This window comes from Rhinatrema bivittatum, chromosome 1, assembly GCF_901001135.1.
Source record: "Rhinatrema bivittatum chromosome 1, aRhiBiv1.1, whole genome shotgun sequence".
Classification (NCBI taxonomy): Eukaryota; Metazoa; Chordata; class Amphibia; order Gymnophiona; family Rhinatrematidae; genus Rhinatrema; species Rhinatrema bivittatum.
In genome coordinates, this window is record NC_042615.1 from 392,389,632 (window position 1) to 392,404,290 (window position 14,659).

The 14,659-nt window shown below is 41.0% G+C and overlaps 1 protein-coding gene and 1 long non-coding RNA gene across 7 annotated transcripts in view; one reads left to right on the forward strand and one right to left on the reverse strand.

Annotated features, from left to right (window-relative positions):
• Positions 1-4,018, reverse strand: part of LOC115091539 — a 48,234-nt gene extending 44,216 nt beyond the window's left edge. The window contains exon 1 of the long non-coding RNA XR_003856762.1: positions 3,944-4,018. This is a non-coding gene — a long non-coding RNA (uncharacterized LOC115091539). The remainder of the gene's footprint in view (positions 1-3,943) is intronic.
• Positions 1-14,659, forward strand: part of NRG1 (neuregulin 1) — a 550,039-nt gene that overhangs the window by 279,337 nt on the left and 256,043 nt on the right. For 3 of the 6 annotated variants that reach the window (XM_029601717.1, XM_029601714.1, XM_029601728.1), the window contains exon 4: positions 5,875-5,922. The exons of the other annotated variants lie outside the window; for them this stretch is intronic. In XM_029601717.1, coding sequence (XP_029457577.1) covers positions 5,875-5,922 — 48 coding nt within the window. The remainder of the gene's footprint in view (positions 1-5,874; positions 5,923-14,659) is intronic. 6 annotated transcript variants of the gene reach the window in all.

The window sequence follows — 14,659 nt, forward strand, 5'->3', positions numbered from 1 at the left end:
TCTACTTTTCTGATTTCCCCTCTCCTCTCAAGGTTTACCCCAGGACTTCACTCTATGTCAGCTCCCCCCAGTGCTGCCAACCTCACTTATTTACCACAATTTTGGGCTTATTTTTTTGGGAATCACTTTTTTTTTTTTTGGAACTTGCAGGTAGCTTATTTTTGGCCTTTTTTTTTTCTTACTCGCATTCTTTGGGGGGCTTGATAGGTGGAACGTGCCTAGTGGTGTAGCTATGGGTGGGTGTGGCTCAGGGCCACCTAACTGGGAGTCAAGCAGGGATGGATTAAGGGGCAGGCCAATAAGGTTTTGAGTTGAAAAGTGGCATGCAGACAAAGCCTCAACTTTTTTTTCCCAGCCACAAATAGTAGATGCTGTATTGTGCAACGCTGTCAGGGTTTCCATCCCCCACCAGCAATCAGAGTCTCTGTGTGGTAGCACTGGGTTGTGATGTGCTGGCGGGGGGTCCCAACCCCAACCAACGATTAGAGGCCTTGCATGGTGCTGGATTGTGACACGCTGATGGGGTTCCCAACCCCCAGCCAGCGATTTGAAGCCCCCAGCACAGCAGCACTTGATGCCCAATGGTGTCCTTCTAGCAGGCTTCTTACACCTCACCGGTAGGAAGGAGGACCACCTTGCAGAAGAGGTGAGTCAAATAGCATTGTGACTGAGAAAGAAGGGGAGGGGATAAGAATGAGGGATAGGAAAGGGGGGGGGGGGTGATTCACTGAGAGGGAAGGGGAGGGAGTGGGAGGGAGAATGAAGGGGGTGAGTGACTGAGAGGGAAGAGGGGGGAGGGAGGGAGTGAGAGGGAAGGGAAGGAGGATTGAGTGGCCTGAGTGGGAAGGGGGAAGGCAATAGGAGGATAGGGGTGACAGTGAGGGAAGGGGGTTTGACTGACTGAGAACTAGAGAAGGAAGATAGTGAGTAGGAGGGAAAGGAGGTGAGAGTGGGGGAAGGTTGTTGAGTGACTGAGAGGGAAGGGGAAGGGGGGATGAGTGACTGAGAAATGAGTGAGTGGGAGGGGAAGGAAGAGGGATGGAGAAGAAGAAAGTGTAGCAGAGTGATATTCTTGTGTCACATATATACAGTATATATATATATGTATGTATGTATGTGAGAGAGCAGGGAAAGTTTTTGTGAGCCTTCCACTAATCTTTGACAATCTCAGGGATACTGGAAATCAAAGGTTCTCGGGTATGTAGTGGGGGGAATTTTTTATCCTTATTAGTTTTAATTATTAGGTGTTACTTGACATGCCTGCTGTTTTGAAATATTTAAATAATTTTTGGGAAATGTTTAAAGTAATTTTTTAACCTCATTTTTATTTATTAGGTATTTTATTCATTTGTTTTGAAATATTTTTATTGTTATGATTTACTCTTATGATTGTTAATATTTTTTTATTTTATTTATAAGGAATGATGTTTCTGTTTTTGCATTATTACACTGAAGAGACTGGCTGAAAGGGGAGGGAGCTGGAAAGCAGGACGTGGACTGGGAAGGGAGGGGAGGGGGGCTGCTGATCAAGACTGCTGGGGACTAGGAGAAGTAAGTGTTATACAGCAGTGAGCATGGGAGAGATCATATGAGTGTGTGAATGAACATATATGTGAGCCTGAAAGAGAATGCATGTGCATGTATATGAGCCTGAGAGTGTACCCAGGTATGGAGAGCAGGAGAATTTATGAATCCTTATTAGTTTTAATTATTGGGTGTTATTTGGTGTGTGCTGTTTTAAAATATTATATTGGTGCTTGGGAAAATTTAAAAATATTGTATCAGTTTTAAATTATTGGATGTTCTGTTTGTCAGCTGTTTTGAAATATTTATTTTTTTTATTAGTATTAGAATTTAAAGAAAAAAGTACTGCTATTCTATTTGAAGTTGAAGGATATATGCTAAATTATAATAATTCTTTTGTCATAACACCAGGTGGCGTTTTACCTATACTTTGTAGAATATCATCATGTGTATTGAAATTATTGTCTTTATAATACACTTGTGTCTGGTCACCTTTAAATTAAGTTGTGGGGTACTGTTTCTTGAGACACCTTTAAATATAACTGGTTTCCATAAGTGCATAAATGGTTTAGTGGGTAAGTGTTTGAAATATTTTAAAGCTTTACTCATGATGCATGACAGATGTTGCAGGCTATTTAGACATCCATTGTCAGGTACACGTTAACTGGTCAATTTTAAAAGGCTTGTGCACACCAAAACCGGGAGATATGCACGTGTCTTGGACACACACGCGCCACACAGATTTTAAAAGGCCTGCAACAACACGTGCTTCTTGTGTTACGTGCACAAAAATGTTTTTTGAAAAAAGGGCGAGGCAGGGGCATGGTATTGGTGGGGCATGGGCGGGCCAGGGCTGAAGCATGATTTCTGTACATACCTGGGGTGCCCTACTGTGTAACTTTACTTCTGCTATGAATGGCGTATAAGTAATAAATTAAAAGGATATAGACTACCAAAACCTAGATTAATCATTTAGCTATAAATTTTGCATGAATAACGCCCGTGATAAAAAAAAAAAAAAGGGGGCATGGTTAGGGAAATCTTTGAGATACCACAATGCACATTAAATTTATCACGCCTGCAATATTTCTCATCGTAAGCTGAGGAGTGCCCAGACAGGCATTTCCATGTAGAGAGAGACAGAGAGACTGTTTATAAGGCTCTTATATAAGTAAATTATTTATACCACAGTAGGAAGGTCAACTAGTAACTTGAGGTGAGGTTTTGGTGGTGGTCTAGGGTTTGGGGGGGAGGCAGTTTTACATGCACAATCAGAGGTATGAACAGCACAGTACACATCAGTGAAGATTTAATGTGATTTGGAATGAGGAAAGGTACACAAAGATGAGATTTGTACATTGCATTCTCGACCTAGTTTGATGCACTCTCTACCTAGCTGCTATCACACGCAATGTTAAACACCCCTCATTTTCATAAACTCTGTCTAAACTCCTCACTTTTGACTACATTTTTAGAATTTGCATATACATCTTGTGATGCATTATTAATCTCATGCATTATGGCATTATGGCCCACGATAAGATTGTAATGCGATTTGATGAATGTCACTGTTAGTGAGGTTTAGGGGATCTGGCCTAACAGGGTAAAAGGTAAGCAAAGTAACAGGGGGTTAGGTTGGCCAGTTGGTTAACTGGGCAAACTGGGAATGAACTGGGAAAATGGGCTCTAGCATTGGCGCGTGTATCTAGTAAAATCCTTCCACTTACGCGAGCAAGGCAGCATTTACGTGCACATGCCCGTGTCAGTATGAAATTGTGTGCATATGTATGCATGAATAGCTGATTTTAAAATGCACATATATACTCATATGTTTTAAAATTTCCACGTCCATGTGCGCCCTCATGCGGCTCTTAAAATCTATCTCTAAGGCATTATTTATTGATAAGAGTACAACTAGTAGGGTTCGGACCTCTATGGCTACTGCTCACCCATGTTAACCTTGGGCCCCTCCAAAAACCCAATTCTGACTACTCCACTGCTTGTGCCCTGCGGTTTCTGTCACCTCTGATTGACTGCCTCTAGCGAGTCTGGATAGTATTCAAAATGTTAAATTTGAAAACAAAGATTTTGCAATACCTCTTCCTAGGAAGCGAAGGAGTCTATCTGTGAGTCACTTACTATTGCAAGATAAATTTTGCAAAGTCTGACCTTTTGGCATGAGAATCCAAATGTTTAATACTGTGTGCTGTGTTCCATTTTAGCACCAACTTAGCAAGATTATTTTAAGCTTTCAAATCGTAAAAATTTTCCGCATATTTCTATGCATGCACAATTTTAGATTTATAGCCTAGCTGCTGTGATGCAAAATCATGCGAAGCCACTTATGAATTTTTAATGTGTGATAAACCGTGTTCAAAATTTGCTTTATAGAACACTTTTTGCCAAACCATTAACTCACTGAGGTGTAATCATTTGTTTTGGGAAGTTCTGTATAGCGAATCTTCTTGTGATATTTTTCTATTAGGCTCATCCACATGAGTAGAAAAATTGCACAGCAAAACCTAAAAAAAAGAGCAGAAAGAGACATACATGAACATCCTTACATGAAAGTGTTGCTTTTAATATTCACTGTGGAAGAAATATTGGGAACTCTGGAGCGATTCAATGAAAATATGTATTATGACAATGCTGACAATGCTCACCCATGTTAACCTTGGGCCCCTCCAAAAACACAATTCTGACTACTCCACTGCTTGCGCCCTGCGGTTTCTGTCACCTCTGATTGACTGCCTCTAGCGAGTCTGGATAGTATTCAAAATGTGAAATTTGAAATGACGAAGTACTGGCTTTTGTCATCGATTGTCAGTCCTTTTTTTAGTTAACTGTGAGACGTATGACAATTTTTTCCTACATTACACTCAGAAAAGTATTTTTTTAAGTGTTTTCTATGTATAAATACTTTCTAATAAAAGTAGTTCAAATCCCATGTGTTTTGAACTTGTTTTTTTTCAGCAAAGTGCACTTGTTCTTTTTTAACTATGTGGCAAAACTGGCTCCCCCTAATGAATCCTTCAGCTAGATTCTCCAGGATATGTAGTAACCTTTACACATTCAATAATTTGGGTTAAGTTTAGAGTAGATGGAACCTTGAGTTAGTAAACATACAGGGCCAGACTTAAAAAATATTACGTGCGTAAATTCGGAGGATTTACGAGCGTAACCAGCCTTACGCGCACTGGGCCTATTTTAAAAAGACCCGGTGACGCGCGCAAAGCCCCGGGACACGTGTAAGTCCTGGGGCTTTACAAAAGGGGCGGGGTGTGGGCGGTCTGGGGGTGGGGGCATGGTCGGGCTCCCAGCACAGTGGCCATATTTGCCACTGTGCTGGGGATCGCGCGCTTGCAGTTGGCCGGTGCGCACAACTGGAGCCTGCCCAGAGGCAGACGTAAAAGGTACAATGAAGGTCAAGGAGGGGGTTGGGGGAGAAAGGTTAGGGGAAGGGGTGGGAAGGTCAGGCTAGGGGGAAGGGAAGGCAGTGTGGCTCGGCACGCGCAAGGTGCACAATTGTGCACCCCCTTGCGCACGTGTGCACATGTTACAAAATCAGGGGCAGCGCATGCAAGGGAGGGGGGGGGGGGTCGAATTTGGCTACTTTCGCATGGTGACACATCGGGGCCTTCCCCAGTTCCCTCCCAGTTCGCTCCAATTAAAGAGCGGACTGGGAGGGAACTTTCCTACCCCTTCCCTTCCCTAACCTCCCCTCCCCTTCCCCTCTCCTCCCCACCCACTAAAACCCTTTTTTAAATTATTTTTTAGCTTGTATTTCGCAATTTACTTCAAGGCCTGCACCTCCCCACCCCGGGACAACTCCTTCACAGAGGGAGTTATGCGCGCGGCTGGGCCTCTTTTAAATGTGCGTAGCCCGCACAAGGCCTGGACACACGTGCAACCCCCGTTTTTTACGCACGGGGTTGTTTTTTTTTTAATTTGGTCATTAATGCACACATGATTGAGGAGGCAATACAATTATTTGTGATAGAAAGCAGCAAGAGTAAAAGCCAAAGAAAATCATTATAATGAGTTTTCCATCTTTGCTTAGACCTGCCCTTGGAGACCAGAGAAGAAAGAATTGAGCTTAGAGAGCAAAAGTAGCCCTTTCTCAACCCCTGCAAACTTTGTAAAGTGTGGAGAAATAACTGGGAAAGCTCTAAAGGTTTTTTTTATAGTGGAAATGTGGCTTGTGGATTTCAGAATGTGTATAAAGTTGAGTTATAGAAAATGTAATAAATATTTTTACAATCCATTAATTAGCCTCCTGCTGACAATTTTCAAGAACAGTAGCCAAATGAAGATGCAGGAACTAATAAGTAACTTGTGGTTTTTTTGTAGTTGGTAACCTGAAAGACACTGAAATGTCCAACAATCCTACAACAACAGGTAATTCTAAATTTGAATTTCAAAAGAGATTTAAATTGGAATTCAAATCTCAAAATTCTACTTAGCTGGACTAGACTCTGAACCTGAACTGAAACTTCTTTCTTGGCCCCTAACTAATGTGAAAAAAATAACTTTTAGTAAACACCCATTGTACAATTAATGTAGTAAATGTTATCTCACTATGCAGCTTATTGCTTTTTAACCATACATTTTTGAAAGCTGTGCCATTACCACACAGAAATACGCAGTACTATGATTGATACAATTTCTGATTTGTAATATATAGAGATTAGTATTCAAAAGCTTTCGTGTGTGTAATTTTGGAGTTATGTGCACAAAAGTCAAGGTTTAAAATTATACCTCCGCTGAACACATACATTTTGTGGTCACAGTTTTTTTGGGTGCACAAAATATACCTGCACAGAAAAAAGCATAAAGGGTGTGGGGCTTAACTTTAACTGGTGTGAATGATGCATATTCAGTGCTATCCAGGTAACATTATGTGTACAAATCTGGTTGGAAATATCACAGTCTTAACTTTACCTATATAAAGCTATGTGCACAATTTTAATTGAGTATATTTAGCGAGAGATATGTATGTATACGTCCCATTGAATATTCGGGACATAAATTTACTTGGATATCTTTGCCTTTCACCAGCTCACTAAATATTGACTTTATAGGGTTTTTAAAAATGTTCTGTACAGTATTCATTGAAACGTTACTTTAAATCATTACATGCCCTTAACTAGCCATCATGATTACAAATCTTTATAGATAAAATCCTAGAGGTTGATATTCAAAAGCCATTTAGACAGATAACTGAAAAGTTATTCATCTAAATGTCTAGCCAGCTATATTCAAAGACATATGTGGCTAAATTGTAACCATATAATGACTTATATGGCTAGAATTTAGCCGCATAAGTTGGGGTGGTCCGGGGTGGGCGGGAGTCATTTTAGGGTAGGCCACAGTTGGCCGCATAATGTTTCAGAGTTAGCCACTTAAGCAATGAGGCTAATTCTGGTCACACCATAGGGCTGTCCTAATGTTGGCCAGATATACTATCCAGCTAAGTTTAAGATAGCCATGTATATGCAGCAATGCGCCGTGTCACTGAATATCCCTGTTAAGTTAGCTGGATAACTATATCTGGCTAACTTACAGGGTCATTATAAAATTGCGGTAAGGCATTTTCACATGCATTATGACGTTTTCGCTTGCGAAAAATGCATGAATGCATGTGATAAGCACTATAACGCATGGTGCGATGCACATTTTTAAAAGGGGAGGGATTGGGGAGGAGTTGGGGTGGGATTTCCGTAACTGCACGATATCGCACAGTTTTAATGCTGAAAATAACTACTCCTTTTTCAATTGTGTCAAGCTGTGCAATATGCCCATAATGCAATTTGTTCACAAATTCCGTTTTGGGCATTTTTAGGCTGGGGAAGGGCCTCCCTCTCTCTCTCACTCCCCCCCCCCCCCCAGTGGTGAAATGAGCACTTTGCAGGTAGGAAATGCAATTACGGTATGTAGGTATTACCGCAAAGTGCGAAAAGTTATCCTACTTTGTGGTAATACCTATGCGAAGCACTAAGATAACGCACATTGCGATAAATAGGCTATTACCACCCCTTTTCCTATCGCATGTGATATTTACCACAGATTGATAAATCTAGGCCTTAACTAGCTGTTCCACGGCTGAATTTCAGCCAAATAATCTATTAATTCTATTGTACAAGTAGAACCTGGCTATAAAATTTCAGGATAGATTTGTACCACTAGTATGTTGTTATTGTATCTACACAGACATGTCATTCAAAAAAAAGTAATGGGATTTCAGAGTGTGCATTGTTGGACAATACTAGCTTGTGTGTTCTTACAGTTTGTTTCACATTTACTGAAGATATCAGCTTCTATTTAGCTAGAGAGAATTCACATTTTTATGGTATACTTTAGGAGAAACCCAGAATAAAGTTTTTAGGGTAGTGGTAAGATTTACTTGACCGCTTTGTCTGTACTCAGAGGTTTATGATGAGCTATCCAAATAATCCTGTAAAATTTAAATTTTATTTTCAAAAATGAAAAGAAGAGGAAAAAGGATATAAATCCAATATGTACCTTATAAAACAAAAGTAATAAATATAAATAATTTATATAACAGCAGATGAGAATATCATCAATGATTGCCTCAAGATCTCTCTTTGCAGCCTCTCGCCACTCAATGGGCCGCAAGCCGCAATCGGTCAGTGAAGCAGTTAGTTAGTCATAATCATTTATTGTCATCCTGCTGTAAAGTTATAACAAAATTTTTTATGAAAAAAATTTTACTTTAGTAATATTTTAAATTAGAAATCTCAAACACTGTGATAATACACCACTAGAAAATCTAAAGATCAACTATGTTTCCCACATTACAAACTACCCCAAATGCTAAAATTCCCACTTTCTCCCACTATCTAATATGCAGAAGTCGAAGAGACATATACTTAGCTTAATTTAACACGGCCCACAGGGCTCATACAGTGTGAAACACCGTCATCACATTTAAAGCTGTCCTTTAGAACTGTCTCGACATGTTTCGATTGCACAAGCAATCTTCTTCAGGAGATCAAAAACGAAGATCTAAATATCAAGCAAATGTTCTTCAACCCTTAAACGAAAGATAAAAATGTATGGGTAATTACAAACTCACAAACAACGAAGAAAAGCATTGTCATATTTAAACAATCGCACTGATCAAAATGCATAACACTCACCCGAACAGAAAAACTGCCTCTTCCTGCACATTCAAAAATGGCGCCTCGGCGTTTATGGACTAATCAAATGAATCTGTGGTCATTATAAACCAAGCGGAACCGGAAACAAAACTAAAAAGTTTTGAGAATGACTACAATTCCCATCATACAAAGCACTAAAACACGGACCAATCAATCTCACGGTTGAGGCCCCTAGGGGCCACCGTGTCGAAGTAATGTATCCATTTCTGTTCTCTCCTTAACAAGAAATTGTCAAAATCTCCACCTCTATTACTTGGGTCTAATTTCTCAATAGCCGCGAATTGCAGTGCTTCAAAAGAATGATTCAACTGTAGACAATGTTGCACTACAGGCGCCTCAATGCGCTGACGTACAATAGCACTCCTATGTTCTATCATTCGTACTTTTAAACTGCGGCTAGTTTTCCCAATGTAGAGAAGGGGACACGGACACCATAAACCATAGATTACACCTTTGGATTGACAGTTCGTATAAGATCTAAATCTAAACTTTTTCTTCCTGGAAACAAGCAGCAAGATTCGACCCGTATCACCTGTGTACTCCCGTTCTCTTCTCAAATCCATAAAGTACAGAACATCATTAAGAAGTATTGGCATGTTGTGAGTTTACATTCAGTGCTCCATGAAACTCCCAGGTTTGCTTTTAAACGGGGCAAAAACCTCAGGGATCTCATCGTACATTCTGACTTTTCGGATGAAACAATACATTGCGATATTGACGTGGATCAAATTATAGGACATCATCCTTGTAACCATTGTAGTGTAATTTGGAGAGGGTTTTTGCTTCTATTATTGTTGATTATTCAAATTTAAATTTTAAGCATAAGTGAGTCATAGCTACAAAATTCATTTTTCAAGGTAAAAATAGATTATTGGGAGTAAGTCATGGAATGAATACAACAGCTTTCCTGGCCAATACCCCTCCCTCCAACACACCAGACTCAGAACGTAGAGGCAATAGAGTAAACAAAAATAAATACATAGATACAGCATTAAAACATTTTGAGGTTGATTCACTAAAGTGCAGTACCATATTAGGGATGAATTTTAAAAGCTCAGTGTGTGCCAAAGCCAGAAGATACATGCAGAAGTTGGATCAATGCGTGCTGGGTGGCTTTTAAAAGGCACCCACGTATACATGTATCTCCCGGTATGTGCACAAAATTATTTTCCGGAAAAGGGCGGGGAATGGGCATGGTCTGGGTGGGGCATGGGTGTTCTAGGAATTATGAATGAAACCAGCACATAAATGCTTACATGCACAAGCGCGTGCCAAGGTCCTCTACCATGTAACTTTACTTCTGCTATGGATGGTGTATAAGTCCTAAAACAAAAATAAAAACAGGCTAGTCAGTGGGGTGTATGCATCCATGTAAACCTGCATGTTCATGTACGTGTGTACAGCCTATTTTATACCATGTGTGCATATACATGCATATATTATATTTATAATACAAGCCAGCATACGGTGCATACATTTACATTCACGCTGCTGTTTCAAAGTTTACCATCCCTATGTGTAAAAATGCACATTAGTTACTGGAGCTTCCATTATTTCTAATGGAACCTATTCATATGTTAATGCAGTAGCGCACTTTAGTGAATCAGCCTATATATGTATATTGGTGATAGAATTATATACAGTATTACCAAGTTTGCGGTTTTATTGGCATTGCCTGACAAACATTTTATATTCTGGAAAAGAAACCAGGACTTTCAGAGTTCTCTGCTACATTTTTTAAAGTTATATTCCCAAAACTAGTATAGATTAAGGATGTGTATTTGTTTGAAATGACTGGGAAATGCAATGAATGAGAACATTTTCATTTCATTCGTTGTCCTCCAAAACAAATGGAGTATGTCCATGAATTTAAACAAAAATTTTTTTCTCATTCATTTACGTTTTCTATTCAATTCCATGGCCATTCGAAAAATGCCGCTGTAAGACTGGTAACTATAGCAACCAACCAATGCCTATATGAGGTAGCAGCCAGGCTGGAGCCAAGGCAGGAGAAGTAGGCAAGTATAAAGGAAGCATATTTTATTTAACTAACCTGTAGCTGGTAGCTGGATTAAACGATAATGACATCTTTTCAGAAGCTCTCAGAGTAAAAAAAAACGGTTCTTAAACGAAGGGGAGAGAGAGAGGAGTTTTGGCATTCACAAAGAATGTTTTTTGTCATCTTTACTGCTGCAGTCACAGTGCACTGCTCTCATTGGGGCCGATGCAATGCAATACAGTGCACTCAGCCGAATGCACTGTATAACCCGCACTCCGACGTGGGTTAAATAGGCGCTGATCCACCCCCTAATGCAATAAGGGGATTAGCGCCTATTTAACCCACGTTTGACGCGGAGTGAATGTAATAGCACTCATCACATGCAAATGTATGTGAATGAGCCTATTATTCACTCTGCATGCAAAAAGTAAATGTGCGTCTCAGATGTACATATATAGCTGAGCGCAGGTAAAAGAAGAACAGGTAAAAGAAAAAACTGCTTTTCTGTACTTTTTTTAAGTAAAAAAAAACCCCCAAAAAACCTTTGCAGACAGCCAGTTCACATAAGCAACCCTAGCGCCTCCTTGCTAGCGCGACCCCCTAATTTGGATATTGCATGACGCCCCCCTTGCGGGCGCTATGTGCATGTTAGGAAAGCGGGCGCTGACTTTTCAGCGCCCATTTTCTGCGATTTATATTGCATCGTACCCAATGTTAGTGTGAGAGAGAGAGGTGCTGCTATATTTTATCTTTTCACTGGAGCAGAGCAAAGGGCAGTGCCAGTTAAAAGCTAACAGCAGTGACAGTGATTTTTTTTCTCTGATAGTACAGTTTGCACTTTTTGAATACCAGAGGAGTGGACAAGTACTCCAGTGGCCTGTGAACCAGAGAAACCAGGGTTCAAATGTATGTGCCTTTGCATGGATAATATAACATTTATGTGTATGTGGGCTCACACCCACATACGTGCATATATTCTTGCTTTAAAGTTACTGTCCCTGTGACTGTGCATTTATGCACACAGGGGTGAAGTATTCCAGCGGGTGGCAGGGGCTTGCATACCTATATATAGAGTATGGCTGGAGGTAATCCACAGGGTATAGTTACAGTAAGGTCCAGTGCAAGGGGATTGGGAGCCCTAGGCACCTTCAGCTTTGTGCCACCCCCCTGTCGTGCCGCCCCAGCCCCGCCCCCAGTCGCAGCCCTGACTCCTCTCCCCCAAAAGAAAACTTACAAAATGCCTGGTGGTCCAGGTGGGGGCACGGGAGCAATCTTCCGCTCCCGGGGCCTTGGCTGCCATTAAGCAAAATGGCGCCGGTGGCCTTTAGCCCCTACCACGTGACAGGGGCTACCGGTGCCATTGGTTGGCCCCTGTCACATGGTACGGGCTAAAGGCCACCGGCGCCATTTTGGTTAGTGGCAGTCAAGGCCCCGGGAGCAGCAGATCACTCCCGGGCCCTCCACTGGACCACAAGGGGGGTGTCAGGAGGGTGGCATGGTGAGGCGGGGGCTGGCAGAATTTTGAAAGGGCACTTTTTGCCCTTTCAAAATTCTGCCACCTACCGCGGCACCCTAGGCACAGGCCTAGCTCTCCTAGTGGTTCCTCCGGCCCTGGTTACAGTTACTTTATTATGACCAGATCATCACTGACTAATTGGATGGCTGAGTTTGGCAATAGGCACCACTTAGGGCTAGTAGCCCAAGGTGACATACTTCAGATAGTAGCCATCAAGATAATGAAGATCATAAGAGGGATTGTGGCTGATCTAGGGGCCTTTGATGGGCTTTATGAGTTGACTATTGTTCAATATATGTAATTTGTATTAACATTTGAACTGTTGTAATAATGTTTGTTGTGATAATAAAAGCTGCAGGTCTTGTTCCAAGAAGCTTTTGACAGTATTTAGTTTGACAGAAAGATGGTTTTGCTATAATGACCTGATACGTGTTGTGTTATATATTGTTGTTGGTGGTGATAGTTTTGTTTTTATCATTGTATTTTATTTTTTATTTAAATATCGGTGTTTTAAAATATAATCCACTTAGCACAATTGTTCTGGTATAAGTGGACAATAAATACTTTTAATACATAAATATTTTGCCACTAGTTAAATTCTTGTGTGCTTATGTTTAGGGTGGCTGAGCCAAGACGGGAGAGGGCGTGTCAATGTTTTTAGACCTTGATAGAAATTCAGCATACAGATACAGTTCTTCTAGCTACTTTATTTATCAGACTCTAAAACTCACTTTAAAAAAATTATCTAAAATTGCCTTCTGTCTTATGCCCCAATAGTCTTTTCCACTGTTCCTCTCCTTTGCCTTCTTTCACCTCTGTGGCAGCAGTAGCGAGTCAGCGACTCCTTGATGCTCCATTGGGAGGGTGATGTTACTGGCAGCTGAAGGAGCAGGTGCACACTTCAAGCATAGAGGTGTTCCTCATCCAGTGCCAGAGGACAAAGAGATTTATGCATAGAGATGCTAAAATGCCCAGGGGTCTGACAGAGCTGAAGAGAACTGCCAGTCTGCCTGGTCTTATGAGGCCACAGAGAGACACTGGTGACGAGCCAGGTCTAGCTAAGGAAGGAAAGCACCCCACGTCCCATGGAGGAAGACTAGAGTTGCTGTTGGTGCTGTGTTTACTTGTGGATTACCTGCCAGAGAATGTTTGTACGAGTAGCTAAATGACTTGAGGGTAGCATGCACAGAGCAGGAGCTGCTACTACCCTAATTTAAAAAACAAAACAAAACTTGCAGACTGGATGGACCTTTTTGGTCTTTATCTGCCATCATTCACTATGTTAGGTCTACTACTCCAGTTTCTGCTTGTTGCATTGCAGCTTTAGGGTTATCAGCATAGAGGGCAATGATCAAAAGATTTATCCTGTTAACTTTGAAAGTTAGCAGGATAAATCTGGTTAAACATTTGACCCTCTGAGAAGCCGATGTAATAAGGCGTGTACTGAAAACAGGTACTCTAATTGAGCAACTGTTTTCCTAATGTGCACGCAGCCACATCCCCTGGATGCCCAATGCAATATTTAAATGAGAGACGGTGTTAAAAAGGGCACACTAATGGAGAATTGAGCATCTGTAGTGCTCAGTAGTTTATTGCATTGGGTGCCGAATTGCAACGGGCGCTCAATACGAGTGTCTGTTTTGATCCCACTTCTTTTCTTGCTATAATTCACGTCAGGAACCTCAGCAAAATATTATGCGCCCCATGCTATGGACGTCCAAATTATGTGGCAATAAGAAAAGTGCTTATTTTTTAATGAAGTGAAAATGTACAATTATTTTTTTCCACCAAAAGTAGTAAATTAAAGTGTCACAATGATACTAAGGTGGAGGAGCCACTTATAACAGCACAGATAATCTATTTTTTAATGTTTCTCATGAGCCCTTGACTGCAAGTTGACTTCACATCCGAGGCTGGGGTTAAATTTGCCACAATAAAAAGTGTTCGTTGGGTACTCAGCACTTTACTGCTTCGAGGGTAATAGCTAATGTTCTCGTCTGCGTGCAATTAACATCTGATGGGTGCTACCGGGTTCATGTTTGTTAGTACGCACGTTTTGGATGCATTAATATCCTTACTATATCCTGCGCTAGTCTAGTGCATCCAAAACACGAGTGTAAACCCGCGTGCTAGGCTGAGCTCACCTTATTGCATTGGTCCCTGTCTAAATTTGTGCATCTTAAAATTACATGGTGCACAAATTTAGCTGATTAAAAAAGGGGTGGGCGATAGTATGAATCTTGTGTCTCCATTCAAATAAAGAATTTTGGACAATATTTGGTGTCTAATCCACTATTTGCCCACACGGCGTTCTTAGATCACCTACCCTCTTGCTTCAACAGTATTCTCTGGGGCAGGTTTTTGATTTAACTGGTGAGTACAGATTTTCAGAGCTAAGGGACTCAAACTTGACCATGCAATGATTTTCCGATTTACCCA